Source organism: Danio aesculapii, chromosome 15, assembly GCF_903798145.1.
Source record: "Danio aesculapii chromosome 15, fDanAes4.1, whole genome shotgun sequence".
NCBI lineage: Eukaryota > Metazoa > Chordata > Actinopteri > Cypriniformes > Danionidae > Danio > Danio aesculapii.
In genome coordinates this window covers 24377917-24392942 of record NC_079449.1, presented here as the reverse complement: position 1 = coordinate 24392942, position 15026 = coordinate 24377917, and the positions used below count along the sequence as shown (strand labels likewise).

At 36.7% G+C, this 15026-nt stretch overlaps 1 protein-coding gene across 1 annotated transcript in view; it reads left to right on the top strand.

The window, feature by feature from the left end:
* Positions 1 to 2526: 2526 nt before the first annotated feature.
* Positions 2527 to 15026, top strand: part of sez6b (seizure related 6 homolog b) — a 320673-nt gene continuing 308173 nt past the window's right edge. Inside the window, exon 1 of the mRNA XM_056474148.1 lies at positions 2527 to 2789. Within this exon, the coding sequence (XP_056330123.1) occupies positions 2705 to 2789 (85 nt within the window). The 5' untranslated portion in view covers positions 2527 to 2704. The remainder of the gene's footprint in view (positions 2790 to 15026) is intronic.

Below are 15026 nucleotides of genomic sequence, written 5' to 3'. Positions count from 1 at the left end.
TGCATTTAGGCATGTAGACATGGTCAAGACAAACTGCTGCAGTTCAAACTGAGCATCAGTATGGGGAAGAAAGGTGGTTTAAGTGACTTTGATTGTGGCATTGCTGTTGGTGCCAGACGGACTGGTCTGAGTATTTCAGAAACTGTTGATCTACTGGGATGTTCACGCACAACCATCTCTAGGGTTTACAGAGAATGGTCAGAATAAGAGAAAATATCCAGTGAGTGGCAGTTCTGTGGGCGCAAATGTCTTGTTGATGCCAGAAGTCAGAGGCGAATGGCCAGACTGGTTTGAGCTGATAGAAAGGCAACAGTAACTCAAATAACCACTCGTTACAACTGAGGTCTGCAGAAGAGCATCTCTGAACGCACAACAGTAGAAGATTGGAAAAACATTGCCTGGTTTGATGATTCTTGATTTCCTCTGTGACTTTCGGATGGGAGGGTCAGAATTTGGCATCAACTGAATGAAAGCATGGATCCATCCTGCCTTGTATCAACATTTTGGGATGGTGGGAGATTTGCATCATGGATGTGCGGCCGACAAATCTGCAGCAACTGCGTGATGCTATCATGTCAATATGGACCAAAATCCCTGAGGAATATTTCCAGTACCTTGTTCAATCTATGCCACGAAGGATTAAGGCAGTTCTGAAGGCGAAAGTTATTAGCACACAGTGCTAGTAAGGTGTACCCAATAAAGTGGCCGGTGAGTGTTGTTTATTTACTTGCAAATTTTAAGGTAAAGTTAACTAATCGTTTCAAAATCAAGAGATTTACTAGCTTATTTTGAGTAGTCAACTAATAATTTTTTAGTGTTGTAGCATAGGATTAACACAAGTATCATTGTGATGAACAATATGACACATACAATACCACTCCCCCCTCTCTATTGTAAACAAGCAGCATCAGCTCACATGTGACTGTGCCTGTGCCTCTGCATACATCATGGGACAGAATGATTGCACTCCAGCCTGTCATGAACACTCTCATGACTATTGATGAGGCTTTTGGTTAAAGGTAATAATTCTGTAAGTATTGTTCAGTATCTTGCACAGACTGTCTATATCGCTTTATACAGTAAGAACTCAATCTATCATACTGGGCTATTTTTCTCTCAAAGTACTGATTATAATTGACTCGCCATTGACATGAATCTTGAAGGACTGTGTTTTAGCTAAAGATTCATTATTTTTTGTTCTACTGAAGAAAAAAGCATCATCTACATCCTGGAATGACTTATAGGGTAAGTAAATTAATAGCAAATGTTAGTATTTGGATATTTATTTAAGTATGGGATATTTACTACTATTCAAATGTTTTGGTTTGTTTTTATTTAAGCAAAGAATACAGTACTATTGGGAAGTAGTAAAATAACTTCATTTATATTTGAATCTTCATTTTAAAATGCGATTTATTCATGTGAAAAACATTGCAGCACTGAGTAGTCATTATTCCAGTGTCCAGCGGCACATGATGATCACAAATAATTATAATTATGCTGAATTAGTTCTCAAGAAAGTTCATTTTTGTTCATGTTAACAACAGTCATGTAGCTTTATTTGTTTGTAAACTCCAATGTATGTTTTTTTTTTTGCATGATTCTTAGATTAAAGTTCAAAAGAAATTGTATAAACATCTTTACACTCACTTTTAATCAATTGAATATATATATATATATTACATTATTATTAAAAAAACCATTGTAGTGTGAAAGAAAAAGCTCCCCAAAAAGCTTGTGTTTTCTTTTTCCTATTTTTTTCCACAGCTCTAAAAAACAAAAAGACTTTCAAGTCATGCCACACTAGTTTTAATTTGAAAAACACACAAACAAATACATAAATAAATAGATACACACTTGCATAGTGTATACACTCAAAAAGGAGTTCAAACAACTTATTTAAAATGAGTCGAAACAACTCAATTAAAATTTCTAGAGGGGACAGCTTGCTTTATGTTCAATCCACTTAAATTTGTAACAACAATTAATTTAACTTAATCAATTTGTTTTTTGACAATATGAAGGAATTATGTGGACTGTGGAGCATTTTTTACAGTGTACACATATACAAATAAATGTAAAATAAATACACAAATATATGTTTATATTTTTATTTTTTATATTTAATTTATAACCACACTTAACTAGGCAGTTAAAACAGACATTTACATGCCCTGAAAAGACTTGCAAAAAAATAGATAATATGTATTTCATCTTAGTTATTATTTTCTGAAATACTTTTCTGAAATCTTTAGACTTGGTTGAGAAAAAAGTTCAGGCGATTTAGGACTAACCGGAGCACTTTGATCTTGTACAGCTGAGTCGACCTCTCCCCTCTTCCCGCCTCAGTCAGCAGTTGAAATGAAATACAAACGCTAGCACTCTCGAGTCATTTAATCGAGGGCACTATTAGATTATGTACGGTACAAACTTTGCGCGAAGCCTGAAGTTGTTCCAGTTGCTGACGCTAGGAGCTGTCCGTGGTGCTGAAACGGCTCGACTCAGTCTGAGAGGTGCTGACAGAAATTGAACATTCTCTGGCTTCTCCTCCGTTCACAATTACAAATCTGCTCAGAGCTGCCCGTCTCGCGCGGCGACCTCTTCTCCTCGCGGAACACCTGCGTCTTGCTCCTCTTTAATTATTCGGAAAGTGTTTTAATGCAAGGACATATTTTTTTTGTGAAAGGAACCCACTGCCGTGAGCATGAACTCGACTAGAAATTACAAACCAAGCATGGTCGTTCTGATCCTGGCCGTATTTGCTGGTATTGGGATGGCACGAGGGCAAGGTAAGGATTTGTGTTTTTACATTTTAAACACTAAAATTACTTGTTCACGCGATTAGCGGAAGAGGGAACGCGCGGCTCCACGGAGCCCGACGGGCAGATGATGTGAGCGCGAGACCCGTTTCTCACTGTATTGTACATTTGTTGGCGGAGAGAATAATAATAATAAAACTCCGCTTTGAGATTTGCGTGATTTAAGACGGCTCCCTGGCACTTTGCTGTGCACGCAAGTGTAAATGTGTTCTGTCATCACGCATTGCACAACAGATGGACTCGTAAGTCACAAAGTCATCGGCGTAATTGTGATAAAGCACGCACAGGATGGACAGCGCTGCGCCTGACAGTCTAGATCCTTTTTGTTCCACGCTCTGATTTCATATTTATTTATAGCACTGTATTATTTTTGTACGAGCCGGTGCTCTGGCTTTCGGTCTGTTGTTTTCATATCCCCCTCTAATTTTATTCAGCAGTTCAGTTTACTGTATGTGATGTACAGTCAGTGGGACTACACATCCAGCATGTTTTGCTGCTGATTTATGGGATTAGTAAATTGAAGGTGATCGTGTATAAATAAGTGAAAACTTTTGAGGTTCAACAGGTTTTTAATTTGGGTGATCACGGTGTGGTGAGATTAAGGAACGTCATTTTTATACTCTGATTTAAATGTGAAATGCACTTTCAGTGATCATAATAATTTAATCTGCTCCGTATAATTATTAGTGGCTTTTAGCAAGTCACTGTAAATGGCATTTAACATAAAAGGAAATCAATACGAGCTGAAGTAGGCATCTATAAATATATTAAATTACATTTTTTTTCATTTGTGGGAGGGGTGAAATTGTGCTACCTAAAGATAAAAACTATTAAGAGACTCATTATTTTGAATATGATGCTTTCAAAATGAGTTTGATATACTATTGTATAAACTTAAAGCCAGTTTTATCCTAATAGTGTCTATACACTACACCTTTAACAGAAAAAGTGACATCTTTATTGCAGTTTACAGTATGTTTAATGCATTTGTCTGAGGAACTGTAATACTTTTGCCACTCACAGCAATTTAATGTATTGCTCAGCATCAACTAGCCATAAAAATATGTATACAGCAGCTAATAATTTTAGTTAATGTTAGTTTCAACATTTTTTAATACATTAATGAAGTTAATACTAACATGAACGGTTTCATATATTAACAAATAAAAGACTACATTCTGTTAAAATGTATAGTTCATAATAAGTAATCTAAAAGATAATTTTATCAGTACAGGTCCTGACATAGTGCATGTTCATGTTTCAATCACTGATTACAATTCATGCACTATATACTGCAGCAACACTGTAAAACCATCCTGGTTGCCTTAACATTTTAAGCTGAATTCAATTAACCTTATGAGTACATTAAACTTATATTAAACTGACTTAAAACTTATAAAATCAAGTTAGAACATGATTTACTTAGTTTAATAAGTTACAACGATCTAAACATATATGCTGTCAGAACTAATTGATCATATCATTTTTTGACAGTGGATGCATTTGCTTTACCCTAAAAATGATTTGTTGTTTTCAGTCATAGATGCTCTTCTTTTTATACATCTCTTGAAATTATAGCACTGTTGCAATACTCTTTTCTGTTAACGTTTGACCTTGGTGTCTGATGATTTCCATCAGTTTTGTTGATATCACTACAAGGTCTTACACAGTGTATGTATCTTTTTAAAACACTGATTACAATTCATTCCATACATGTTTAATGCTAAAGTTTGTAGCCATGCAGTTGCTATAAGTTTTAGCCCATAAAAATCTCTTCCGTTGTTTTCAGGCGCAGTCCTTGTTTCACCTCATTTTCACTCAGGAAAGCTGCTGTACCACTCCGTGATCTCTGTGTTGTTTTTAGCTTTTGTCTGACAATTCCCCTAACTCTTTTTTTTGTCTTACTGTAAAAGCTCTGTGAGCAATACAAGGGATAATCCTGTGTTATTTGACAAGAGCTGCTCCATGCACTATACTGTAGAGAGATGCAGGGCACTCTAGATTCTGTGTTAAAAAAATACTGGTGCCAAATGCAGAAAAGAACAGGCATTTGATTGCATGTCGATCTCATTATGTTTTAAATATACGTAATTTTTCTTCTTGACGTTGCTTCAATTCAAGAGCACTTTTACACTTTTCTTCACCTGTCAGTCGATGCCGGAGACACTTGTGAAGCAATCATCTGACAAGCCCCTCATCATTTGGAAAGAATATTTCATTTGCGAATATGAGGTTTGGCTTAGTTTGAGGTGGCTGCATTTAAACTGCTGATTGAATGAATCGGAGCTTTTTCATCCAGGCTCTTGTTTCAAGCTCTGCGCACACCTGGGATAAAGATGTGATCACAAGTAGAGGAGAGACTCTATTTAGGCTGTTGTTTTATTCTCTTACTTTTCCATCAGTTTTGTTGATATCACTACAAGGTCTTACACAGTGTATGTATCTTTAAAACACTGATTTTAACCACTTTCCTGATTTCTTTTGGTCTGTGGACAAATGTTTGTGTGAGCTTTTTAGATTTTTCTTTTGATCCAATATTGTGAAATAAGCCTACACAATTTACATACAGTATGAATGCAGGAAAACACTGGAAAACATTGTAGAGAGCGGCTCTGATAGCCACAAAACTATGCTGAATGATGTGTGTTTGTGTATATAGAACATTTTACATTTGAATATCTTTAGGCTTTTTACATTTTTGGGCTCAATTTTAAAATGAACTAAAAGTTAAGATTAATTTTATATTGTTTAAGAAGAATATCTAATTGGATGAGATTGTGAAATTTACCCAGTGAAAAAATTTGAACGTAAGAGTTTACACACTTACTCAAACACTCACTTTCATTTGGCTTATTCCCAGATAAGCATGCGCTGATAACCGTTTTCAAGGTATACTGCGGATTGGAATAGTGAAGTTTTTAAAACCGGCAAATTTTTCTGTTATACCATTCCTATGATATATGTAAGATAATTTTTAATGTTTATTTTGTTTGTCTCCAGCAGAAAAGATATTTAAAGATGCCGTTTTAAATTGTAAATAAATCTGCTTTTGAAACTAATGAAGACAGCAGAAGTCAATGATTTATTTGAATTATTTAGCCTGATATGTTTAGTGTTTTTCCCAGTGCTGGGTTGCTGCTGAAAGAACATCCACTGTGTAAAACATGAGCTGAATAAGTTGGCGGCTCATTGCGCTGTGGCAGCCCCTGATTAATAAAGGGACTTAGCCGAAAAGAAAATAAATGAATTAATGAATATTTACTGCTCCAAAATATTTAAAATGTTTCTGAAAATAAAATTTATTGTGTTCAAAGGGAAAAAAGTTCTTGTTATTTAGCCAGACATTTAAAAAGAATATATTTTAGAGCAGTAACTACAATACAGTGAAACTAATATTTTTATCCAAGTTTATCATACCATCAGAATCATATACTGGCCCATGCCTAGTGCCAGATTTATCGTTGTTCGCCACAGTGGAATAAATCGCCTATAAGAATTTAACAAAAATTAATTTTTTCACTTTAAAAGTAAAGTAAATTCCACTGCACAATAAGTATTATATTCATCAGTTTTAATGAGTATATGATAAAATATAATGAAGAGAGTAAAACAAAATGTTATTGACGCTTTTACACATTTTCTTGTCCCTCAGATATAGCACATTTCTTTAACAAGGCATACGATTGGCTGTTTATGATTCAGTGACAGTGCACGATTGAAGGTTGTTCGTGTAAACAAAATGAAAGGGATGTTCACCCCAAAATGAAATTTTACTCATTATTTACTCACCTTTAATTGTTTTCAAACCTCTAGGAGTTTATTCTTCTGTTCAACACAAAGATATCCAGAAAAAAAGCTGAAAACCTGTAACCATTGACTTCCATAGTACAAAACAATAAATGCTAGGGCTGCACGATATTGGAAAAATCTGACATTTTGTTTTGCCGCAATATATATTGCTATATGAATATACTTTCACCAGATGATTTGAATAGCTTTATTAGGAAAGATTCCCTTAATTTAGATCGACTGGCATGATCAGTCAGTCTTTTTCTTTATGGTCTTCATGGTTTTTCTGGAGAGTCTAAAAGTATTCAAGTGCAGAAATTGAACTATAAAATGTAAAATAACTTGGACATCATTGTATAAATAATTAAAAACAAATAATATTGAATAATATCTTTATTTTTAACCTTTAATAAATCATTTAATCCTGCAGTGTCACTATTGCAGATACACACATTGCGATATTGATGCTCAAATGATATAATATTCAGCCCTAATAAATACTATAGAATGTGTAGTTACAGGATTTCAGCTTTATTCAAACTAACTTCTATTGTGTTCATCAGGATAAAGAAACTCATAAAGTTTTGGGACAAGTAAAAGGTGAATAAATGTTGACGGGGGGGGAGGGGGAGGGGGGATTGTAATCCCTTTAATATCTGATTACAATCGAGAAAGCTGTACCATCAATAAATACTGAATTATCGTCCATCCCTAAATACATCCCATAATGCAAAAGAATGTCAAAGCAGAGAATAGCTGGTCATTTGTTTGAATGTGTTTTGACCACATGCAGGTAGTCAAATTTTTCTATATCCAAAAGTGTTCAAAAGTAGACAAACTCAAAATATTTCAGACTCCATTTACTCAATTTAGGATTTCGTCAATCCAAGTGTTAACAGGTCTTCAGTCTCATCGTGCTTGTCTTTACTACTTACATTTAGTCTACTATTGATCATATATTGACTATTGGAGCATTGACCTCTTAGCTTGGACAGGTGTATGAGTCAGTGTTTTGCGATCAGTCACCTTCAGGACGGTGTGATGAGGCTTTAGGTCTGCATTCTGAATGGCTCTTACCTTGAAAAGCACTCTGACTAATGCACAGCTCCATCATTGCACACTGAGCACAGACGGCAGGCTAAAAGCAAAGGCCCACCACTCACAAATGGATGATGGGCTATATAAGAAACACAGAAGGGTCACTGGGTCAATTTGCTCAGGTCTGCGATGTCCTGCTGTGATAGACGCTGATGTAAATACACATTTAGTGGGAAACGCATCCAGTCAGAGACTAATGTTAATGTGTAAAAAAAAAAAATATGTGACTCATGTTACGGATGTTTTGAACAATGCAATGGTGCATTAGTAAGTATGAATGCTTTTTAAATGAGCTTCGCTGGCACACAAGACACCCCCACAGCTCACTTACGGCATTGTGAGCAAATGATAAAATAGCTAAATGATATATTGAAAAATAGTTTCTTGGTTACATGCTGTAGCTCTGCCTAAGCATATTTGTATGGTGCATTAGCAAAGACGTTTTAATGCAATATAAGTGGACATGAATTCAATGAATGTTGATTTGCATGCACAATGGACCTACTGTAAATCAAGTGTGCAGATTATTATGGCTGAGCTGCTGGTTTATAGATGTTGGGGGAATTTTTACTAGCTTTACCAGAACAGAGGGGAAAGAAGACAATTATTGAAATGTAAAACGCATTCTGTGGTTAATATTATGTAAAATGACCTTGACTAATATGTGCTTCGAAATTTAGAAGTTGACAATATACAGGGTGGGCCATTTATATGGATACACCTTAATAAACTTATTGGGAATTTCACAAGAAAAACAATGGTGTGCTTGGTTTTAAATGTAACTTTATGCTTTCATGAGTTATTTACAAGCCCCCTCATATATACTAATGTGACACAAACAGGACGTTAATATCACCTACCATTCCCATTTTATTAAGGTGTATCCATATAAATGGCCCACCCTGTACACTCACCAGCCACTTTATTAGGTACACCTGTCTAGCAGGCAATCACATGGCAGCAACTCAGTGCATTTAGGCATGTAGACATGGTCAAGATGATCTTCTGCAGTTCAAACCAAGCATCAGAATGGGGAAGAAAGGTGATTTAGTGACTTTGAATGTGGCATGGTTGTTGGTGCCAGACGGGCTGGTCTGAGTATTTCAGAATGTGCTGATCTACTGGGATTAATTTCTGCTGTGACAGTCAGATGGTAGGGTCAGAATTTGGCATTTACAACATGAAAGCATGGATCCATCCTGCATCGGTAGTGGTGGTGTAATGGTGTGGTGGATATTTTCTTCGCACACTTTGGGCCCATTAGTACCAATTGAGCATTGTGTCAACGCCACAGCCTACCTGAGTATTGTTGTTGACCATGTCCATCCCTTTAAGAGCACAGTGTACCCATCTTCTGATGGCTACTTCCAACAGGATAACACACCATGTTATAAAGCGCAAAAAAAAATGTGGTGGAACTGGAGATTCACATCATGGATGTGCAGCCGACAAATCTGCAGCAACTGCGGGATTTGTCATGTCAATATGGATCAAAATCTCTCAGGATCCAGTATCTTGTTGAATCTATTCTGAAGGCAAAAGGGGGTCCAACCCGGTACTAGTAAGGTGTACCTAATAAAGTGGCCGGTGAGTGTATATAAAAACCACAACAGTTTTTTTTTCCATCATCATCATCAAAAAAAAAGGTAGCTGTAGTGCATTTTCACTTTAAAAAAATATATATTGTTATCAGTCAGGTATGTATTTGTGCATATTCATTTATCCTTTTCATTTACAGTTAGGCTACATTTTCTATCATTCAAGGCTCACATACAATAAATGTATTCTTCTAAGTGTCATTTCAAAAATGAAAATCCATTTTATTTATGTGTAAAGAATTTCAGACAACATTGTATTAGTGCGTTGGTGCAAAATAAGATTATTTAAAAAGCTGGCTAAAATGCCTAAAACAACATTGCTGTCTCTATCATTGTTGCCACAAATCTGTTATGTAAACCAAAAGCTTATTTGCTTATTTTGTTATTTTCTTGAAGTATCTAAAATTGCAGTTTTCAGTTGTGAGAAAAACAAGCCGGTTAGCATTAAAGTGATTTTCACATTTTATTCAACAAAATATGCTCATTACCTTCTACATGTTGCTAACATTTTGATATACTCACAAATATACAAATGGCATATAAATGGTTTTCACATTTATTGCTAATAAATTTCAGTTGGTAAAAAGTAACATTGATTTAAATGAGAAATGTAGAAGTAGAAAGACTTTTATTTTGAAAAAGACCAGTTATCAATCATTTATTCATTTGTCTTCAGCTTAGTGCCTTATTTATCAGGGGTTGCCACAGCGGAATGAACCGCCAACTATTCCAGCATATATTTTATGCAGCGGATGCCCTTCAAGCTGCAATCTAGTACTGGGAAACACGCATACACACTCATTCACACACACACACTCATACACTACCATACATCGCATGTCTTTGCACTGTGGGGGAAACCGGAGCACCCGGAGGAAACCCATGCAAACACTGGGAGAACATGCAAACGCCACAACGAAATGGCAACCGAACCAGCAAATTTCTTGCAGAGAGGCGACAGTGCCAACCACTGTGCTGCCCAACTTCAGTTATATTTTTCGTTATTTCCATTTAAGTCCTACAATTCTTGTCTCATTCATCAAGCGTTTAAACTGAAATCCTCGAGGTAACTGCAGTTCATATTTAGCCACATTTAGCAAACACAGCGGCTTTAAAATCCACATTTGAGGTATGACTGTAGGGCAGAATGCTCTCTGAGCAACGCAAGTAACATAGCCCTGTCTGTGCTCTGCCAGTGTGTTAGATCAGACTTCCCAGGTCTCCACCAAGAGAATAAGAGTGTCAGTGATGGGTCGACATAACCACCATTCTAGTCAACCCAGCTGAAATCAGGCCTGGAGGAGGGTGAGTGCCACAGCCTGACTCCATTACCTGAAGCACCAGGGGGAGAATCGGCCACACTTCTCTCAATGCAACTCATCCTGCTCTGAGAAGCCATTAGGCTCGCACCCTGTCTTTTAGGATCAAGCAATATCACTCAATCAGCAATTTATCAGTGCCCTGTGTCGGCTTAGGCAGTGCTAGAGAAGAAGGATTGAGGGGTGAGTGATTGTCAGCTTGACCTCTTGACCCTCTTGCTCAGCTGTGGTTCGGCAGGAGCTGCTTAAGCTTCTTCTCTCCTAGTCTTTTTTACGACCCTGATAAATGAGTCGGCCGCTGGGCTGGATGGCCTCCCACGGCCACCCTGGCAGACCTGCCACCTCCGTAATGCTGACGAATGGTCAGCTGGGACGGGGCTCAACAGACAGTGCTGCTGGGAGAAATCTGGATGCTGCTAGGGTGTCCTGCTTCCCACCGTCAGCACAGCTGGCACATAAGAATTGGGGGCATTTTCTTTGAGGAAAGCGAAATGGCGCTTCTTTAAAAATTGGATCCATGGTATAAATAAAATATTGTAAACTAAAGACCTTGATATACTTAAAGTGGATATGTTGTGATGTCCTTTAGAACCAAATATGGCCAAAACAATGTGAACACTTACAAAGTACACTGAAAAAAAGGCTTGGATTTACAAAATTTAAGGAAAATTTACAAAATTTAAGGTAACCCCGCAGGCACAGGACATCAACATGACGTCAGATTGATGCCAACGTCATGGGAACATTGCATTTTGTTTGGAAATTAAAATCAGGTTGACTTCAGAACCCAATGTCAGGCTGCTGTCAATGTGCAACCCAAAATCAACCAAATATTGACGTTTAATGATGTTACAGCTTGGCGTTGTGTGGACGTTACCACTATGATGTCTATCAGACGTTGGATTTTGGTTGCCATATCTGATAGATAAATATATTTGACGCAATATGACGTTGGTTTATGATGTTGGCTAGATGTTGGATTTTGGTCACTTTCCAAGACAACCTAAAATCAACCAAATATCAACATCTTTTGACGTCGTTATTGGACATCAAAATAACGTTGTACTTTGGTCACCTGACATCACCACCTAAATCTAACCTAGTATTACCATCTTATGATGTTGTGTGCCTGCTGGGAAGTGGTTGCAAACAAATTATAGGCTGAATGTACACAAACAAATTAACTTGAACATTACTAAATATACATATATTTTTTTATTTAAGCCAATATAATTTGTTTGTAACCATTTACCTCAGAAAAATATAGTTAATCCAGTGAATAATTTTTTTTTAGTGTACCATTGTCTGGTACGCGTGGCTCTGTGGCTCCACATTATAAAGGTTCTCTGGTTTGTTTCTTCAGTATATTTGATCAAACAAGGGGCATATTATAGAAAGTTTCTTAACTTAGATTATTATTTTTCACAAATTTATATTTACAGAAACAAATCTTAACTTGATTTGGGTTTTTTATCCTATCCAAAGAGCATAGAATCACCAAGAGGCGACACTCTAGTGCGATTTGGGAAACAGCCACTAGATGCCGCTAGTATCATGCGGCAGCCATTTTGGAATGAAAATTCCAATAGAAAAACAGCATATTATAAGTCTGTAAAATAAACTATTAAAAGTGCTGATGATTGTCATAGTAAGTGTTGTATTGTCATCTTTCAGGTTGTATTTCAGCTTTAATGCGCTTTTTAAATATATAAATAAAAACAAAGCAGCTGCTTGCCATCGCGACAGCAATAAGATCCAATGCACGGCCGATCGCTTTCACTCCAAAATGGCGGAATTGCGTGGCTGTTGCTGGGCGCTGACGTTTCAACAGAATGTTCTATTGAGTGTCGCCTATTGGTAATTCTAAGCTCTTTGTCCTATCTTACAAAATCATGTTTCTAGTTCGGAAATTTTAACCGATGTCATCCAGTTCCACTCTCAAGTCTGTTACCAAGCAACCAACAAGCTATATAGCTGTTTGCAAGTTGCTAATGAGTTAGCCTAAACAAAATGGATAAACAAAACTGGTGAAAAAACTAAATCAAACAAAAAGGGTAAAGCATTAGTTGGCGTACTTTATTGGTCTTTGTAATGCTGGTTGCAGTTCTAGAACTGTAAATCATGTTGCGTGGCAGTCTGTAATTACTTATAAGAAATGTAAAACATCTTCAGGGTCCTTCAATAGTCTTTCTTCCATTAAACATCTTTGTTCTTCATTTTCAATCATCAATACATGTAATACCAATGTTGAACAGTGCAATTGTAAGCATATGTCCTGCTAACTTTCATATTATTTTGAAGTTGCCCTAAAATTAACACAGTTTTTAGTATTTTTTTCAAGTTAGGATGTTTCTGTAATACCACTGTAATGAAGTTAGCAGCTCCTCCACTGTATAGTTAAGATAACGCATTGTTGACAGCATTTGTCCTAAATGTGGTCCTAACAGAAATGACCAGGGTTACCAAACTAGGGTTACCTCAGCAGAACAGGTGGCTGTTTAGTACATATACTTGGTTAATGTTAGTGGGTTAGGTTTAGAGGCAGTTTCATGTAGTAGTGTATTGAACATGTGTAAAAAGGATGTCTCAAAATCTGTGTGAATTCAAAATGTACAATAGTTATTTTTGCTAGCGCTCATTTTTATTTTCCGCCTTTTATCATTAGTTTGCTTTGAGGAAATGATGCACAAATAGAAGGTCATGCCCACATTCATTATTACTTTTAGTTGAAAGGACTTCATTTTCCTTAGGCTTAGTCTCTGATTTATCAGAGGTCGCCACAGTGGAATGAACTGCCTGCAAGTACATCAACATACAGAAATAATTTTCTTTTTTCAGTTCGGACATGGTTTAACCTGGAAAATGTTACTTAACTGGAACATTCATCTACCATAGAATACAAAAAAATAAAAACATTATTATTAACAATAACCAAAAAACCCCAGATGAGGACTACTTTGCCGCCTAATTTCGGAGCACCACTACTGATGTGCACCCACAATGCTTGCTCTGGAATACATGACCTGCTCTTCCCATCATACCCTAACTAACCCACTTAAAGTGCATTTGAAGTTTCTTTGTAGCTGCTACGTCTGAACATCTGTGCAAGCGAGATGATCAATGACATTGTCAGGCTTCTAGAGGCCAGATGGTAAAGATGGAAAAGTAGGGGAGTTCAGATGTAGAGATGAGATTGAAATCACGCAATTGCCTTACTGAACTCGTCCTACTAGAACGGATCCAGGCTATATCTAGATGAGGAGCAAGCCTAATGTAGCCCAGGAGTCTGACAGGCTTGAGTCTAATTATAAAACTCGTATTTTTGCAGTCTAGTCTTTATGTTTGCTCTTGACCTGAATATGCCATAGTCTATATCCTTTCCTAATGATTCCCATGCTGTTTTGTAGTGCAACATCGCGCTCGCATGCACATCATGCTCGCTTGGCACAAAAAGAATTGGGAATGCTGTTGCCCATTTGTGCTGGTTTCTCCATTTGCCTTGCTAAAAATGGCAAGCATCGCCACTGTGCTATCATTCTTTAACTCGCACTGTATGTATGTTTGTCTTTATGGCCTGTTTTAATCAGCGGCCATGGCTGGAGCATGGGGTGTAATTGTGTTTTATGTCCTTGTCCTGCCCCTTCCGTAATTCAGCCCGTCCTGCTTTTTCACCTTACATTCTATTGCAGTCTAAGAAGCACATTATAGTTTAGAGTTTAATTCATTCTTGTCCTCGTCCAGAAAACGAATGGGTGGAAATTGCGGCGAGAGCATGTTTTATAGATTAAACCTCTTATTAAATAAATCCAGAGTGATTGAATTCACAGACCCGTCCCCCAGCTTTTATCATGCACTGGGTTGGCGAGATTATGTTTGTACGGATGAACCGCAGAATTGTAAGACAGGTGAGGAGAGATTTAAACTGAAATGATCAGACAGATTAAATTTAAATACAATATGGAATGTTATATTAGATATCATTTTAGGTATCTGATACGGTGTCAGATGTGTTTAGGCAGAAAAGTCTGGCACAGACTGAGACGGTAAGAGCCATTCATCCAGATATCATCTTGTGCAGGAGCCACAATGTCTAATTTCGATGTCTTACGAGATTTTATTTTACTTTTTTAACAAGTTGAATCACTATTATACCGATTCACTAATGATTCTTCAGAACTGTTCACTGCTTATTCTTAAACCATTTTTTTATTATTGAATCATCCCCAAAATTAATATATTTTTATTTAGCACATTAGTTATGTTTGGTGAATCATTCAGACATGTTATCAACAAATTCTTTCACTGAGTCATGTTTGATTTATGAACAAATGACTCATATGAACCAGTTTTTCCATTGAACTAGAAAATGTAATGAATCTGGTTTTTAATTAGCAGATTGAAGC